The sequence below is a fragment of the Lepus europaeus genome, chromosome 4 (genome assembly GCF_033115175.1).
Source record: "Lepus europaeus isolate LE1 chromosome 4, mLepTim1.pri, whole genome shotgun sequence".
In the NCBI taxonomy this organism is placed as follows: domain Eukaryota; kingdom Metazoa; phylum Chordata; class Mammalia; order Lagomorpha; family Leporidae; genus Lepus; species Lepus europaeus.
In genome coordinates, this window is record NC_084830.1 from 123120672 (window position 1) to 123136555 (window position 15884).

Genomic DNA, 15884 nt, shown 5'->3' on the forward strand with positions numbered 1-15884 from the left:
GTCTCACAAGACGGTGACAGCGACTATCAGCCATGAACAGCTCAGATTAGTTAAGCAGATTACCTCTGAATGAGGGAGTCAACACAGGACAGTTAGGTTTTGGTGGTTCTTAGATATCCAGGTTAGGGTCACCAGCCGGATGAGGGACTGCATTCCACTGCAGGATGTGGAGCTTACCAATGCCTCCTTTACCAAGACTTTCTTGGAAGGGCAGGAGCTGGGGGTAGAGTGTCTTCCCATGTCAGGGGAGGCTGTCACTTTCCCAGTGCCCTTGGGTCAAAACTTTTCCTCCCTGCTTGAGACCCCTGTTCTCACCTTCACAGGGCAGGGCTGGGGGTAGAGTGGGTCCTGGCAAGCCTTGGAAAACTTCCCCTTCCCATCCTCAAAAAATACCCTCCTCTGAGCTTGGTTTCTGCCACTTCTGTCCCCATGTCACTCCAGAATGGCTCTCAGTCCCAGCATTTACCATGAGCTCATGCTTCCTGCTGTGAAAGCCCCCTCAGGGTGGCCCCTCCAGGCTGGGAAGCTGTGGAATGCAATGACTTCATGACTGATCCTTGACTTGCTCTTTGTGCTCTCAGCCTATGCATTAGGCTGGGCTGTCAGAAGGGCCTTTCAGCAACAGAGAAGTGAAAGAGAACTTCCCTGTATCCTCAGAATCCCCCACTTTCTGAGGGTCCTGTTGAGTGAAGCACATCGTAGCCAACTCATAGGAAAACTCATTATTTTCCTATATCCCCTACTGCTGGGTGCTTGCAAAGACCCCACTCAGACCCATGGGGCCCCAGCAGTTTTCTCATTTGGAAACTGGGAAACCAGGATAAGTGGGAATGGAATAAACCATTCAGTTGCTCTTGACCCCAGTGTTGAGGACTGGGCTCTGCTACCAAACTTGGCCTGGAGTGGTGGGAGTTCTGGGAACCTTATCAAGGCTCATCAACTGTGCCTCTATGCTACAGCCCTAATCTAGGCCAGGTCATTGGGGGAATGGTCTGTGATTGCATTCCAGGAGAAAGAGTTGCAGGGTTTGAGGTCTGAAGTGACGGTTGCAGTCTTGGCTTTAACCGGCTATGTGACCTTAATCAACCCTTTTCACCACAATAGTATTGAATTTCCTCCTTTTGCAAATTGGATAGGCTGATATCTGACTCTCAGGGCTATGCAAGGGTAAAGTGAATCACTGATTTTTATGGGAATTTACAAACATCTCTTCCAACCCCACATTTTACAGCTGAGGAAATTGAAAGGAGAAAAGGAAAAGTAACTTGCCCAAATTCAGGCGAGGATGAGACTAGAACCTAAGTCTCCTTTGTTGCTGGGGGAGCCAGAGGGTAACAGCTGTGACAAATCAAGTCCATGCCATTGCTGGGAGAGGCAGAGGATGGAGTTCAAGGCCAGGCTGCTGGGTTTCAGTCTCTACTTGGCTATGTCACCCTGTGAACAGTTTAAAACTTGCCCAATCTCTGGTTTTCCTCTCTTCGTACTTGGAAATAACAGTATCTACTTCATAAGACCATGGTCAGAATTAAAGAAAAAAGTCTTCCTAAGTTGTTTATCAAGTAGTAAGAGCTGGATGGATGTTACCTGTCACTGTTAATAACAGTAAGTAGCAGGTATCATAATCATGAGAGAGAATGTACGCAAAAGACCTCTGTAAAGTGTATAGGATGTTACAAAAGGCAATTCTGCCATTTTTGGAAAGCATCCAGTTGTGAACACCATTAACATCAGTCTAAAGATAGGAAGGGGTGCAGGGATTCCTTATCACCACACCTAGATTTGAGTTCTCTTTATTTGTGAAAGTACCAGCATTTTGAAACTGGCTGATTTGTCTTTCTGAACTCCTTGGCTTTCCATCATTCCAACCTCTGTGAGCTCCATTTACTCCATGGTGTTCTGGCCCTTTCTCTCCCTGGATGAAAGAATTCAGCTCCCCATAGATGAGCCTGTGTGGTGAAGTTTGTGGCTCCATTGTTGAGTTCTAAGGATCAAGTTGAGAATGTGAGCATTTGGTGGCCTGTCTCCATGTCCCAGAGCCCAAGGGTAAGTGGAAGAGCCATGTGACAGTTTTATTTGAAGGCCAATGGACTCTTGGCAGAGCATGCCAGGCTTTTGCCTGCCTCAACTTCAGAGTGACTTCTGTTTGCTCTTCTTTGACTTATTTAAAGTCCAGGAGAGTTTGATGCGAAGATAAGGGCTAGCCACTGTCCCTCCTTCTAACTCTATGAGCTTAAATGGGCAGAGGAGCTCTGTCACTGGATGATGGATCACCAACAAGTGAAAGGGCACCTGTAATCCAGAGAATGAGAACTAGTTGAGCGTTATTTTGGCCAGTGTCCTGATACGGCTGCATGGATCTGCTGGACAAGATGTAGAACCTGCATAGCTAAAGATACAGATTCAGCACCTTGGTGGGCACAGCTCCTCTGTGAGGTAGAGGCTAAAGACACTGATGGTCAGAGAGAGGCTGTGGAACTATTTACTTAGCTGGTAGATGTGGGAGGTTGTATGTAAATCTGGCCTGGCAATGCTTGAATCTGATTATTAGGCTTATGCTTGGAGCAGAAAAACTACTGCAAGCAGCTGGTCCTGAAAATGGACCCATTGCACTGTCATGTAGGTGAAGGCCCCAGTGTCTGTGGTTAGTCCTGCTCAGGCTCACAGGGCTGTGTGAAAAGAGAAAGCCTCCTGCATGCAAGTGAGTAGCTCACAGACTCCTTAAGGCTTTTTCTAGAACCTGGCTCCATGCTGTGGTAATACCTTGTCTCTGTTCAGGCCTGTTCATGTCCCCTGACCTATTTGGGAGAAAGCTTATAGGAATGTGTCCCTGGGTATGACTCGGTTTGCTGGGCACATTCCTGGTTTGTACCTGTTTGTCTGAATTAGGACTTCAGCACTCTTGATAGTACTATGGTCACCTACTTAAGAAACACTCTGCTGATGTTTCAAACTTTTATTTGTAATTACATATTTGCTTAACTTCCTAATGAATGACCAGAACTCACAAGACCATAATCCCAGGAAGGCTGGAGCTGTATCTCTGTTTATGGTTGTATCTCCGGGGCCTGGCCCAGGGCCTAGCGTATAGTGGAGATCAACAGCTGTTTGTACCGATGAGGGGATCCAACTGGACAGGGCTACCAGAGAGACAGCTGGGAGACATAACAACTAGAGGACAGCGTCAGAGCTCATGGACATAGGTGCCAAGTCCAGTAACAGCCAGGTGTGGAGGGACTCAGGGCAGAAGAACTTCATGAGCTGTGCCGGAGATAGAGATGTATTCATTTCCCAGGGCTGCTATAACAAAGCATCATGCACTTGGAGGTTCAAAACAACAGAAACTCTCTCACTATTCAGGAGGCTGGAAATCTAAAATCATGGTGTTGGCAAGGTTGTGTTTCCTTCAAAGCTCTAGGGAAGAATCCTTCCTTGCTTCTTCCAGCTTCTGATGGTCTCTGGCCATTCCTGGTGTTTGTTGGCATGCAGCCTCATCACTCCAGTCTTTGCCTCCATCTGCAGATGGTCTGCGCAGACACAAATCATTGGGTTTAGGACCCACTCTAATCCAGTGTGACTTCATCTTAATCCCAAATAATGGCATATTCTGAGATTCCAGGTGGATATAAATTTTGGGGGGACACTACTCAGCTCACTACAGGAAGTTACAAAGGTGATGTCGGTAGGAGGCAGGCTGTCTCAGAAGCCAGCGTTTCCTGTGGCTAACGTCATGCCATGGAAAGAACTCTGAACCAGATCAGAAAATCCCGAGATCTTTAGCAAATCTCTTCACTCCTCTGAGCCTCAACTTCTTCATCTGTTCAAGGAGGACAGTGGCATCTGTCCTATACTACCCCCAGGATTACTGTGCAAATCAAATAAAATGACGGCTTGGAAAGCTACTGCAGGTGGTAGGACACTGTAAGGTTAGATATATAGTAGGCTGTGAGTCAACCATCACGTTCATGTTCATTAACATTGCCATGCTGTCACTGGTTTTGACCTGACCACTTTGCTTCTCCTTGCTAGGATCACTGCTTTTACCATGGGATGGTAAGGAAGGCAGAACAGTCCAGCGTCACACTCAGCACCTGCCGAGGAATTAGGTAAGAGACCTGGAAGTTGCAGGGGGTAGGGGGCATGGCATCTGGTGCTCTCCCTAGAAATGGAATTTTTAAGATAAGCAGGGCTGGCCTAAGGCAAAGACCTTGGGAAAGAGTCTAATGGCAGTGTGAGTGAGCTCAAGAGAGGCTAAGCCTGGGAGGGCAAGGAAAATCCTAGGTCATCCACAAATGTGTATTTAACTGGTCTGAGGAACTTGAGGTCTTGAAATAGAGATTTAGTATTATTTAGGTCTGGTAAGGCCAGCAAGTGAGGATATGACTGCCAATGAAAAGCTGGTATGCTTGCAGAAGGAATAAGGTTGTGCTATGCCCTAGGGGTCAACGTGATGACGCACGAGGGTTGGACAGGAGGCAGCAGGAATAAGGAGAGAAGTGAACAAGAGCCTTGCTAAGGTTTCTGCAGGAAGAGCTGGTAGATGCACGATAAGTAGTTTTAAGACTGGACAATTTGAATAATCTCGTTGTGCTGTCTGTCCTTAATTGCCTGGTAGCTGTCCCTGGGGTGATTAGGGCAGGTGGACAGTGTCCCAGAGGATGGGAATCCAATAAAGTAGTTGGCAAAGACATGGACTCTGGATTGGTTGGCTTGCATTTTCCAGGCACAGTACCTGGCGAGTTATTTACTAGGAGTTGGCCAATCCTGGGAGGGACAGTCCCTCCAGGGTCAGCAGGGCCAAAGATGTCAAATCAACAGGAAACAGAAAATAAGAGTCATGGTTAAAATGCTTGAAATTGGCAAGTTTGAGCATTTGTTCCTGCTTCTCCTTAGCTCTTTTCTGGTAGGTGTGCTTATAGGTGGTGAAACAGGAAATGAGCAGTTACTGAAAAGACTGGGTGGGAGAGAAAGGAGAGGCGAGGATTGTTTATAAGTCAGAAAATCAACTGGGAGGTTCCAGCCCGACAGCACTTTGGAAAGGGGTAACTCCTCTGTCTCTGAGCCAGACCACTTGGGTTTGTACTGCAGTTTGGTCTCGATGGTGTTAGTTGTATACTATGGATGAAAAGAATGAATACCTGACATTGTAAAGGATAAAAGTGTTAGTAGATACGTGACCATCAGGACTGTGCTAGCCCTTGGTCAGCACTCAGTAACCTCGTAGGTCATGGCTTCTCCAGGTGTGGTCTACCAGTGGGCAGCATCAGCCTCACCCTGGAGCTTTTTTTTTTTTTTTAAGATTTATTTTTTACTTGAAAGTTAAAGTTACATAGAGAGAGAAGGAGAAGCAGAGAGAGAGGTCTTCCATCCAGTGTTTCACTCCCTAATTGGCTGAAACAGCTGGAGCTGTGCCAATCCAAAGCCAGGAGCTAGGAGCTTCTTCCAGGTTTTCCATGTGGTGCAGGGGCCCAAGGGCTTGGGCCATCTTCTACTGCTTTCCCAGGCCATAGCAGAGAGCTGTATCAGAAAAGGAGCAGCTGGTACTAGAACTGGCGTCCATAAGGGATGCTGGCACTGCAGGTGGCAGTTTTATCCACTGTGCCACAGCACCAGCCCCAGTGGGAGCTTTTCTAAAATGCAGGATCTCTTGGGGCCGGCACTGCGCTGTAGTGGGTTAAGCCGCCGCCTGCGAAGCTGGCATCCCATCTGGGTACCTGTTTGAGACCCGGCTGCTCCACTTCCAATCCAGTTCCCTGCTCATAGCCTGGAAAAGCAATGGAAGATGGCCCAAGTGCTTGGGCTCCTGTGCTCACATGGAAGACAAGAAGAAGCTCCAGGCTCCTGGCTTCGGCCTGGTAAAGCCCCAGCAGTTGAAGCCATTTTTTTGTAGTGAACCAGCAGATGGAAGAGTGATCTCTCTCTCCACCCCTCCGCTCCTCCCACCCTGTAACTCTGCCTTTCAAATAAATAAAAAATACATTTTCTGAAATAATACAAAATAATAAAATGCAGTTTCTCAGGTGCCACCCAGACCAACAGAGTTATCATCTGCGTTTGGCCAGGACCTGCAGGTGCTTTCTGTGCACATCACAGTTTGTACCTGAGAATGTGTTCCTTGAGAATATGAGTGAATCTCAAATATCTCCTTCTTTCCACCACCCTGCCCTACTGCCATAGTGCCTTGAAGGCCCTGTTCCAGTAGTAGATAGCAGTTACTCAGACTCTTCCACCCCATTCTCTTTTTCTTTCTTTTTTCTTTTTCTTTTTTTTTTTTTTTTTTTTTTTTTGACAGGCAGAGTGGACAGTGAGAGAGAGACAGAGAGAAACGTCTTCTTTTTGCCGTTGGTTCACCCTCCAATGGCCGCCGCGGCCGGCGCACTGTGCTGATCCGAAGCCAGGAGCCAGGTGCTTCTCCTGGTCTCCCATGGGGTGCAGGGCCCAAGCACTTGGGCCATCCTCCACTGCACTCCCGGGCCACAGCAGAGAGCTGGCCTGGAAGAGGGGCAACCGGGACAGAATCCGGCGCCCCGACCGGGACTAGAACCCGGGGTGCCGGCGCTACTAGGCAGAGGATTATCCTGTTGAGCCACGGCGCCGGCTTGTCTTTTTCTTTGTTTGAAAAGGGAACAATGAGCTGAAACTGGATTCTAATTGCCTGTGCCAACTGCTTGTTTTTTTTTTTTTAAGTCATTTTTTCATTTATTTATTTAGTTATTTGAGAGGCAAAGTTACAGAGAAAGAGTAGAGATAGTGAAAGAATCCTCCATCTGCTGGTTCACTCCCCAAATGGCCCAATGGCTAGGGCTAGGCAAGGCCAAAGCCAGGAGCCAGGAGCTTCATCCAGGTCTCCCACATGAGTTCAGGGGCCCACGGACTTGGACCGTCTTCCACTGCTTTCTCAGGCCATTAGCAGGGAGCTGGATTGGAAGCAGAGATGCTGAGACTTGAACTGGTGTCCATATGGGAAGCCGGCACTGCAGATGGCAGCTTAACTTGCTGCACCACAGCTCTGGCCCCACTGCTTTGGTTTTGATTGCCTGTATTAAGTAATGCCTATACTCAGTGAGCTGACAAACTGGTTCTATGAATAAGAAAAAAAAAAAAAGCCCTGGTTTTTAATAAATGTTCCAGTTTGCTGGTAAAGATACTCCCACCATGACCGATTGCTGGTTACCTGTGTGCTGTTATTTAGCAGAATTGGGAACAGATGCCCACAATGGGTTCTTGTGAGCTGGTAGAAGTACCCTATGCCTGTGTACCTGTCCTCTCATGACTGATTGATTCATTTAATGATTGCTTGTTTCATTCAGCAAATTAATACTGGGTACATACCATGTACCCTACACAGGTGGAGGAAAGACAGGCATTGCAAAGTAATTCTTGGAGCCATAAGTCTTCATATGTGAAATGCGCATGAGTGATCGGCATGGTAGAGACGGTTGTTTAAGTGTCTTGTTAACTCCACAGCAGTCTGCAGACACATGGAATTCTTATCATCTTGTGACATTGAAACCAGGCTCACAATACTTACTCAGACTGCCTTACAAATCAAAGGCCCCTCCTGCTGCAGACCTCATGTGTCTGTTTCTGAAATGAGTCCAGGCTGCTTGGTGAGTTGGCCAGAGGGGATTAGGCAGGAGACAGGCCTTGGCTAGGAAGCGATAACAGAGTGGCCCTAAAGCTTCTGCTCAAGGGACTGGCTGAGCTAAGCCAGCTGGCCCCGTGGTGTTTACAGGCCCAGCCGCCAGCACCTGCAGTCTGCAAGTAAACAAAAGTTGGTCCCAAGAAGGAGGAAAGGGGACACGCAGGTGTGACCTGCTTCTCTTGGCCTCTCCCTCTGTCTAGTCTGTCTGAATCAGTGGGAACTTGGCTTGGCCTCTCGCAAATCATTCCAGCAGCCTTGCCGACAGGGGGAGATCAGGCGAGCTGTCCATGTGTTTCTACTTTGCGTGCTCCTGTCTGGTGGGGTCCACCCTCTGTACTTTCCCAGCCGTCTCCCGCTGCACCTTAAGCCACCAAGGCTGTGGGGTCGGACTGATTTAAAAGCTGAAGCTTCATGCCAGATGGCTGCAGTGGGATCCTGGAGGAGGAGCAGCTGCAAGAGCAGCAGTGTTCATGCCCGTGGTATTCAAACTCAGTCATTTCCCAAGGCTCATGAAGCCAAAATGCCTTGTAGAATCTCCATAGCTATTGTTCTTTCCTCCTTGTGAAAATGGATGGGATTTATACAGGTGAGATCTTCCAGCTGATGATACAAAGACAGAGGAATTCAGCTGAGTTCGAGATGGTTCCTGGGCCGTTTTCTTTCCAGCTCAGTTCTTTTGGCCAGTGGAGTTGAAGAGGTAATTCATGATGGTAGTTAAAATAAATTCAAATGGTACAAAAGACTGAACAATGAAAGACAGGTCTCTTACCCCAGATTTCCAGATTTCTTCCTTCCCAGATGCTGCCATCATTATCAGTTTCTCATATATCCCTTTAGACATAATCCTTGCAAAAAAAAACCCCACCCAAAATCCTTGCCAAAAAACCCCCCACAGATATGTTGTATAATGCCTTGTGATCTTTTTTGGGCACCAGCACCTTGGAGAATTGAGTGAAAGCTCTGCATATGTATGAACTACACCAGTGAACGATGTACATACCATCTCGTTGAGGGATGTCAAGTCTCAGAGGAAGGACCTGTCCTCTAAATTTTTGCAGGACTTCTTGCATGCACAAATGCCTTGCAGACTAACACACAGTATCGGCATCAGGAGTGGTTATTATTGTTGAAGAAATCTGGACAGTGCTGGACTGTGGTTTCTAGGAAACAGTGTGTGTCCACAGCTCACTGTCCATTGGCAGGATGGGCACCTGATTGGTACGCTACTTATTCTTAGAGAAAAATGCTTACTAAAAATTATCACTACATAACTACTACAGAATTAACTGTTAAAGATTCACATCATACTGGACCATATAAACCAGCAAAAATCAAATATCTTCATGTTTTCACATATTCATAATCAATCCCATTCCCCATCTATAACCATATAGTTGAAATACATAATCATATAGATATTTTTTTTAAGCAAACAAGACTATCAAATACAACTATCTAATTTTTTTCCAATTTAGCATTACATCTTAGGTGCACATAGCTCTATCACATTCTCATGCGAAGTATTTTAGGTGATAAGTTTTCTGACTTAGAAAGTCTTTCAAAGGAATACAGCAAGTCATCTGTAGTGATCTATTTGGTAATTCATGCTTATACTATAGCAGCTCTGTCCTCAAAAACCTGAGGCTCACACTCGCTGTGGGTAAAGCTTAACCCTGGTCCTTGGAGTCATATTTTGTCTGAGAGAGATAGAGACAGAATTTGAGATTGAGAATCAGTCAGGAGAGTGTGTACAAATGTATAAATGTGTGCATAATTGCATGGAATGAGCTCAAAACTTAGACTCAAGGGACCTGACTTTGAGGTCTAGTTCCATCCTTCCTGGCTGTGTGATCTTTGTGTTTTCCTCTCCCCATGTAATTTTTTCCTTATCTTTGCCTCAGTCTTTATCCATGTCTTTGCCTTGGCCATACTGGTACCTTCTTAAGTCCTGGGAGTGAGGGGTAGAGAGTAGGTGCTGATGTTGAGTTCTGCCCAAGAATAATAAACTTGAATGTTAGGAGGCCTGGGATCTGCCCATGGTTCCACATTAACTCACTGGGTGACCCTGGGCAAGTTCCTTCTTTCCTGGGTTCTACTCTCGTAAAACCAGACTCGAGCAGGCCATTCAAAGAACCCTAGCACGTGGGATGCTGTGGTCTGCAGGGAGAATGGGGAGAGTCTGGAGTGTGTGTGTTTGGGGGGGGGGGGGTGGGGGGAGACTGTCCTGGGCAGAAGGAAGTGGCTCACATACATGCAACCAGACCATGAGAAGTGACCTGGCCCTTCCGCCTTTGGTTGCCTTGCCTTCCTTCTGCAGAGCAGATCGGAGCCACCTGTGTGTCAGACATCGTGTGGATGAAGCTCTCAGAGGACAGTTGCATTAAATTGTGCCGTGTTTAAATTTTGGAATCAGGTGATTCTTGGTTGGAAACCTGACAGGGTGCTTCAGTTCTCCAGTCTCAGTTTTGTCTCCTGTAAAAACAGAGTCACGCTGTTGATGTCATTGGTAGATTTACTTCAGGGGATGAGTGCCAGCTGCCTGACAGCAGGGACTTCGTTTTGCTCATGCTGGATCCCTACCATCTACAACAGTTCCTGTCACATAGTTGGTGCTCAAGACAGATGTGTTGAAGTGCCACTGGATAAAACCTTGCACATTGCTTGATGTATCTTACATGCTCAATGCCTGTTAACTATTCGTTTATGTTATTTTGGTTATTAGTGAGCCTTGTCTCTTACTTCAGCACATTATCATAGCAACCCTGTATGATGATGGGCAGGAATATTACATAACGCACAGCACGCACTTCGAATCCAGGCGTCTCCCTCTGAAGCCCATGCTATCTGCTGTGCTCTGCCAGCCCGTCCCAGGGGGAGCTCAGTACCTGTGTGCCTTCATGCCTGCCTTTAGGGCTGCTTTTGAAGTTCCCTTTCATACCTTCCACGTGGTGTGGCAGAAAGAAGGCAGCTGGTAAAAAGGTAACCTCTTAGGGAAGCTCTAGATATGGGGATAGAGGATGTGTTTAGCTCTGAATGGACACATTTGCAGAAAATAGTTTGTGCGTTTCGGTGAGTCCTTCAGTGATTCGGAGGTTAAGCACCCATCACCTTCTGCCTACCCAGCCTCTCCTGGCCCAGTTTCTTTGAACAACTTCACATGTATCAAGCTCTTAATTACAAAGGATCAGATGGGGGCTGGCGCTGTGGCTCAGTGGGTTAAAGCCCCAGCCTACAGTGCCGGCATCCCATATGGGTGCCAGTTCGAGTCCTGGCTGCTCCTCTTTGGATCCAGCTCCATGTTGATGCACCTGGGAAAGCAGTAGAGGATGGCCCAAGTCCCTGGGCCCCTGCACCCATGTGGGAGACCCAGAGGAAGCTCTTGACTCCTGGCTTCAGTTGGCTCAGCACCTGCCATCACGGCCATTTGGGGAGTGAACGAGCAGATGAAATACCTCTCTCTCTCTCTCTCTCTCTCTCTCTGCCTCTGTCCCTGTCTGTAACTCTGCCTTTAAAAAAAAAAAAAAAAGATAGGATGGAGGATAGGATGTGAGATCCTGACCTGCCCAGCTTCTGGGCCCCATGTCTGTGTCTCCTGGCTGAATTCCACCTTCTCTGTGCTCATATTGGGCAAACTAGACCCTCTGAGATTCTGAGAAGGATAAGAGACTGGTGGTGCTCATGGTTGAGGAGGCATCTAGAGGCCTTGGGGTGAGGGGTCAGGAGGAAGAGAGTCCCCAGAACGATGCCCTCAGAAATTCATCCACCATTAAAGTTGGGTTCAGTCTTTTCATTTGATTATCGTTTATAGCCCTGACCTTTATTCCTGCTGAAGGTACGGTCTTTTTATTTGCTGAACTCTTTATTTAGCAGAGCAGTAAGCCTTTGATTGTAATGTAAATTAAAATATATTTTCTCAAAAATAATAAAATGTTAAGTTGGGGAAAAAAGCTGGAGTTCACTAAGAAGTGCTGGGGCTCATGCCAGCCTCTCTCCTCCATGTCCAGCAGTCTGAAAGGATTTCAATCATGACATTGGGTGGACCCCCAAGAGGCCACAGTCTGGGTGGGGGGAGCAGCCACAGGCTCCTGTTGCTGGCAGGGCTTTCAGTGTCCTTGTTGGCCTGAGCTCTCAAAGGGTCAGCTGTCCATACCCTGAACCTGAGTTGCCTGGGGCCTGTGAAAGGCAGGTGCTGCTGCAGAGGCCGGGCTTCAGGCCAAAGTTCCCGAGAGTGACTGTGCCAGAATGCCCTGCAGGACTCCTTAATAGCACGTGTGCAGGCCGCCAGAATCCGGGCCTCCTGGTTGGGCCCGGATATCTGGGTTTTTAATAGATCCTGTAGAATGTTCTAACAGACAGCTCTGGGAGTTCCATTCCTAGGGATCTCAGACCTGTAGGTTTGGAACTGGCTGATGAAGGCAGATAGCAGAGAGGTTACGGGAGTGGGCTGCAGAGTTATTTGATCTCTGTGAGTCTCAGTTTCCTCATCTACAAAACAAGACCCTTAGAATGTTGATATGGAAATGAAATAAGAATAATATTTGTGGACAGGATTGCTGGCCCTGGTCAGCTCCTGGGAAATGGGGTCTGAAGGTGAGAAGTGGCCGAACGCCTCCTGTGTGTCTGTGCATCTCCAGGGAATGGGGTCTTCCTTCAGACAGGCCAGTTGGGAAGCGGCTGACCACACCTTGGAAGAGAGCCGCTGGTACCGTTACTTGTAGCCACCTGTAAACTGGGAGTATCTTTCCGACTCATTCCATGGGGTCTTTGATAGAGGCTGTGTAGGGACCTAGAACCCGAATATTTAGGTTCTAAACCCTCTCTCACTCTCTGTTATGACCTGGGTGACCTTGGGTTAGTGAATTAACCTTGCTGGGCCTTGGTTTCCCCATTTTTGTACAAAATACTATTTTCAAGAAGCACAGAACCTGCTGAGAATAATATAATAAGCTGCTCAGCCCAGTGCCTGGTCCATAGCAAAGGCTCAATAACTTATGGCCCATGATAATTATTATTCACCATGCACTAAACTTTGGCTTGGTCTCTGTCCTCTTTGGCTCAGAGGCTTGCTCAGCCACACCTTTGGGCTCTGCATTGGAACTTTCCACTCGCTGGCTGTGACCTCTGCGCCCACAGCCCGGGGCCTGCAGCATCATTGGCTGGTTTGTGGTCCAGATCTTCTGTTTCCAATGTTTGGAACTGTTAGGAGAAGCTGAGGTGATGACAGAGGGCATGGTTGGCTGAGCTGAGAAGATAACTTGGGATCAGGATGCCCTCAGCAACTCTCACCTCTGCCCTTTCCTGTCTGGATTAGGGAGTGGACATGACCCTTGCCCTTTGCCCCACTCCCTCCCTTGGTTGTTCAGGCAACACCTTGGGCATTGGCTGAAGGGCTGGTGGGGATTGGATTGCTGCGTCAGCCTGGGTGAGGCAGCCAGGAAGTCATTAGGCTCTTGGCACCAGAATGAGGTCAGCCAGGGCTCCAGGAAGCACTGGTGCTGACTTTCCTGAGAGCATCACAGGCTCTTCCCAAAGGGAAAAGCCTGGGCAGGAATCCCAAGGGGGTTGTGGTGTGGGTGGAAGCCGAGATAATCTAAGAGAGATCTTGCCAATTTGCAGGAGTTATTCTAGGTTTCGAACTCTGCAATAGGGGGAGCCTGAGTGAGGTGTTGGAGCTCACGGAACCCTGCCTGGGCCCTGGCACCTGTTCCTGGGCTTCCCTCTTCCTGGCACCTTGAGCACATTCCCTGGCTGTAGTGTTCCTGTACAGTGTCAGGGAGGCCTCTGCCCATACTTGAGTTGATTATCTGTGCAGGCCATGGGTTCCAAGTCATTGCACTTGTTCTCCGAGTCTAGATAAGCCGTGGAGGCCTTGCAGGCGTGGCTCTCTAAGCAGCAGTGATGGAGCCTTGCTCTCTGTTGGTGCTGTAGTGACCTATCCTCATGCTTAGACTCAGCTACGCCAGAGCAGGCACTCGGTCTTGTCCACTGCTCTGTCCTCAGTAACGAGCATGGCACCTGGCACATACCAGCAGCTCAGCAGATATCTGTGGCGTGGTGACTATTCTCCAATGGACGCAAAGTACAAGTGGCCCTCCCCCTCAGTATCTGTGGGTTCTGCATCTGCAGATTCAAGGCAGACTAAAATCCGGACTAAAAATACTCTGAAAATCTGTGTCTATACAGAGCACATACAGACTTTTTTCCTTGTTGTTATTCCATATAATAACTATTTACCTTAAGTAATCTAAGGGTGACTTAAACTCTATGAGAGGATGTGCACAGGTTATATGCAAAGGCCATGACCATTATGGTTTTTTTTTTTTTTTTTTTTTTTTTTTTTACTTTTTGACAGGCAGAGTGGACAGTGAAAGAGAGAGACAGAGAGAAAGGTCTTCCTTTTGCTGTTGGTTCACCCTCCAATGGCCGCCGCGGCCAGCACGCTGCAGCCGGTGCACCGCGCTGTTCCGAAGGCAGGAGCCAGGTGCTTCTCCTGGTCTCCCATGGGGTGCAGGACCCAACCACTTGGGCCATCCTCCACTGCACTCCCTGGCCACAGCAGAGAGCTGGCCTGGAAGAGGGGCAACCGGGACAGAATCCGGCGCCCCCGACCGGGACTAGAACCCGGTGTGCCAGCGCCGCAAGGCGGAGGTTTAGCCTGTTGAGCCACGGCGCCAGCGACCGTTATGTTTTAATAAGGGTCTTCAGCATCCATGGGTTTGTATCTCTTCAGTGGTCCTGGAAACAGTCCCCCATGGAAAATGAGGAACAGGACAAAGATAGTGTCTGATTACATCTAGGACAGAATAAAGAATAAAAAATGAGTGGGCATACATCTTTATTCTGAGTTCAATGCTGGTATGTGTGGCCAAGGAAAGAAGGTAGTCTTGCACGCTTGACTGGGGATGTCGCTTCACCACATAACTCACTCAGGAACGCGGGGAGGAGTGTCGTCCATCAGTGGTGTTTCTAGCTCATTCCAGGCACAAAAACACTTGCCTTTTCCTTGAGCCATCCAAGCAATTAGTAATAGTTAGCAAATTACCACTTTTGTTTGTGGGCACCAGGAAACAGAGGCTCAGAGGGATTTACAACACACATTGAAGAGCACGTGACAATTGTGTGTTTCGGCTAAATCCAGAACCTGGGTCTCCCCACCTGCAGGGCAGTGGTCATGCTCTGGCCATTGTACTTGTACTACTTTCTATAAAGCTTTGACCTATGATTTGTCACATGCTATGTTTGGGTTTCAAAAGCTTTTTAGATTCCTGCTGGCCTTAAATGTATCAACTATCCTGGGTGCAGCCTTTTTAGTATGCTTTGAGCTTTTTCAGTCTAGATATTCTTAACCTGGAGCCCCATGAGCTAAGAGATGCAAAAACTCTATGAGACTGTGTACTGCGTGTCGTGTACGGAGGCATTGCTCCAGAGATAAGATCTGAGCCTGCATCAGATCCTCATAGACAGGTGCATGGCCCCAGGATAAGGTTAAGAACCAATGATGAAAATCAACTGTACCATTTTACGTATGGGGAAAGTAAGGGCTGTGCAAACGAATTGTTCAAGGCCCTAATCTTTGACCGGAAATTCTATCTCTCCTGTCAACAGAGGACTGATTGTGGTGAGCAGCAACCTGAGCTACATCATCGAGCCCCTTCCTGACAGCGAGGGCCAACACCTTATTTACAGATCTGAACATCTCAAGCTGCCCCCGGGGAACTGTGGGTCTGAGCACTCCAAGCTCACCACCAGGGACTGGGTCCTTCAGTTTACACAGCAGACCAAGAAACGACCTCGCAGGGTGAGTTTTGAGGTCCTCAGTGCAGGAGTCAACTGGCCATAGGCTTGTCTCATCCAGGGACGCTTACTTTGAATCCCTGTCTGTCTGCGCTGAAGTGGCATGGCTAAGAAGGAAGAAAGAACCTCTCTGTCTTTTTTTTTTTTTAAGATTTATTTTATTTATTTGAAAGAGTTACAGAGAGAGAGAGAGAGAGAGAGAGAGAGAGGTCTTCCATCTGCTGGTTCACTCCCCAGATGGCTGCAATGGCCAGAGCTGCGCCGATCCGAAGGCAGGAGCCAGGAGCTTCTTCCGGGTCTCCCACATGAGTACAGGGGCCCAAGGACTTGGGCATCTTCTTCTGCTTTCCCAGGCCATAGCAGAGAGCTGGATCAGAAGAGGAGCAGCTGGGATTAGAACCGGCACCCATATGGGATACTGGCGCTTCAGGCCAGGGCTTTAACCTGC

General features: G+C 48.0%; 1 protein-coding gene across 1 annotated transcript in view; it reads left to right on the forward strand.

The window, feature by feature from the left end:
* Window positions 1-15884, forward strand: part of ADAM19 (ADAM metallopeptidase domain 19) — a 91159-nt gene that overhangs the window by 38555 nt on the left and 36720 nt on the right. Inside the window, exons 5-6 of the mRNA XM_062188765.1 lie at window positions 4027-4103; window positions 15248-15440. Coding sequence (XP_062044749.1) covers window positions 4027-4103; window positions 15248-15440 — 270 coding nt within the window. The remainder of the gene's footprint in view (window positions 1-4026; window positions 4104-15247; window positions 15441-15884) is intronic.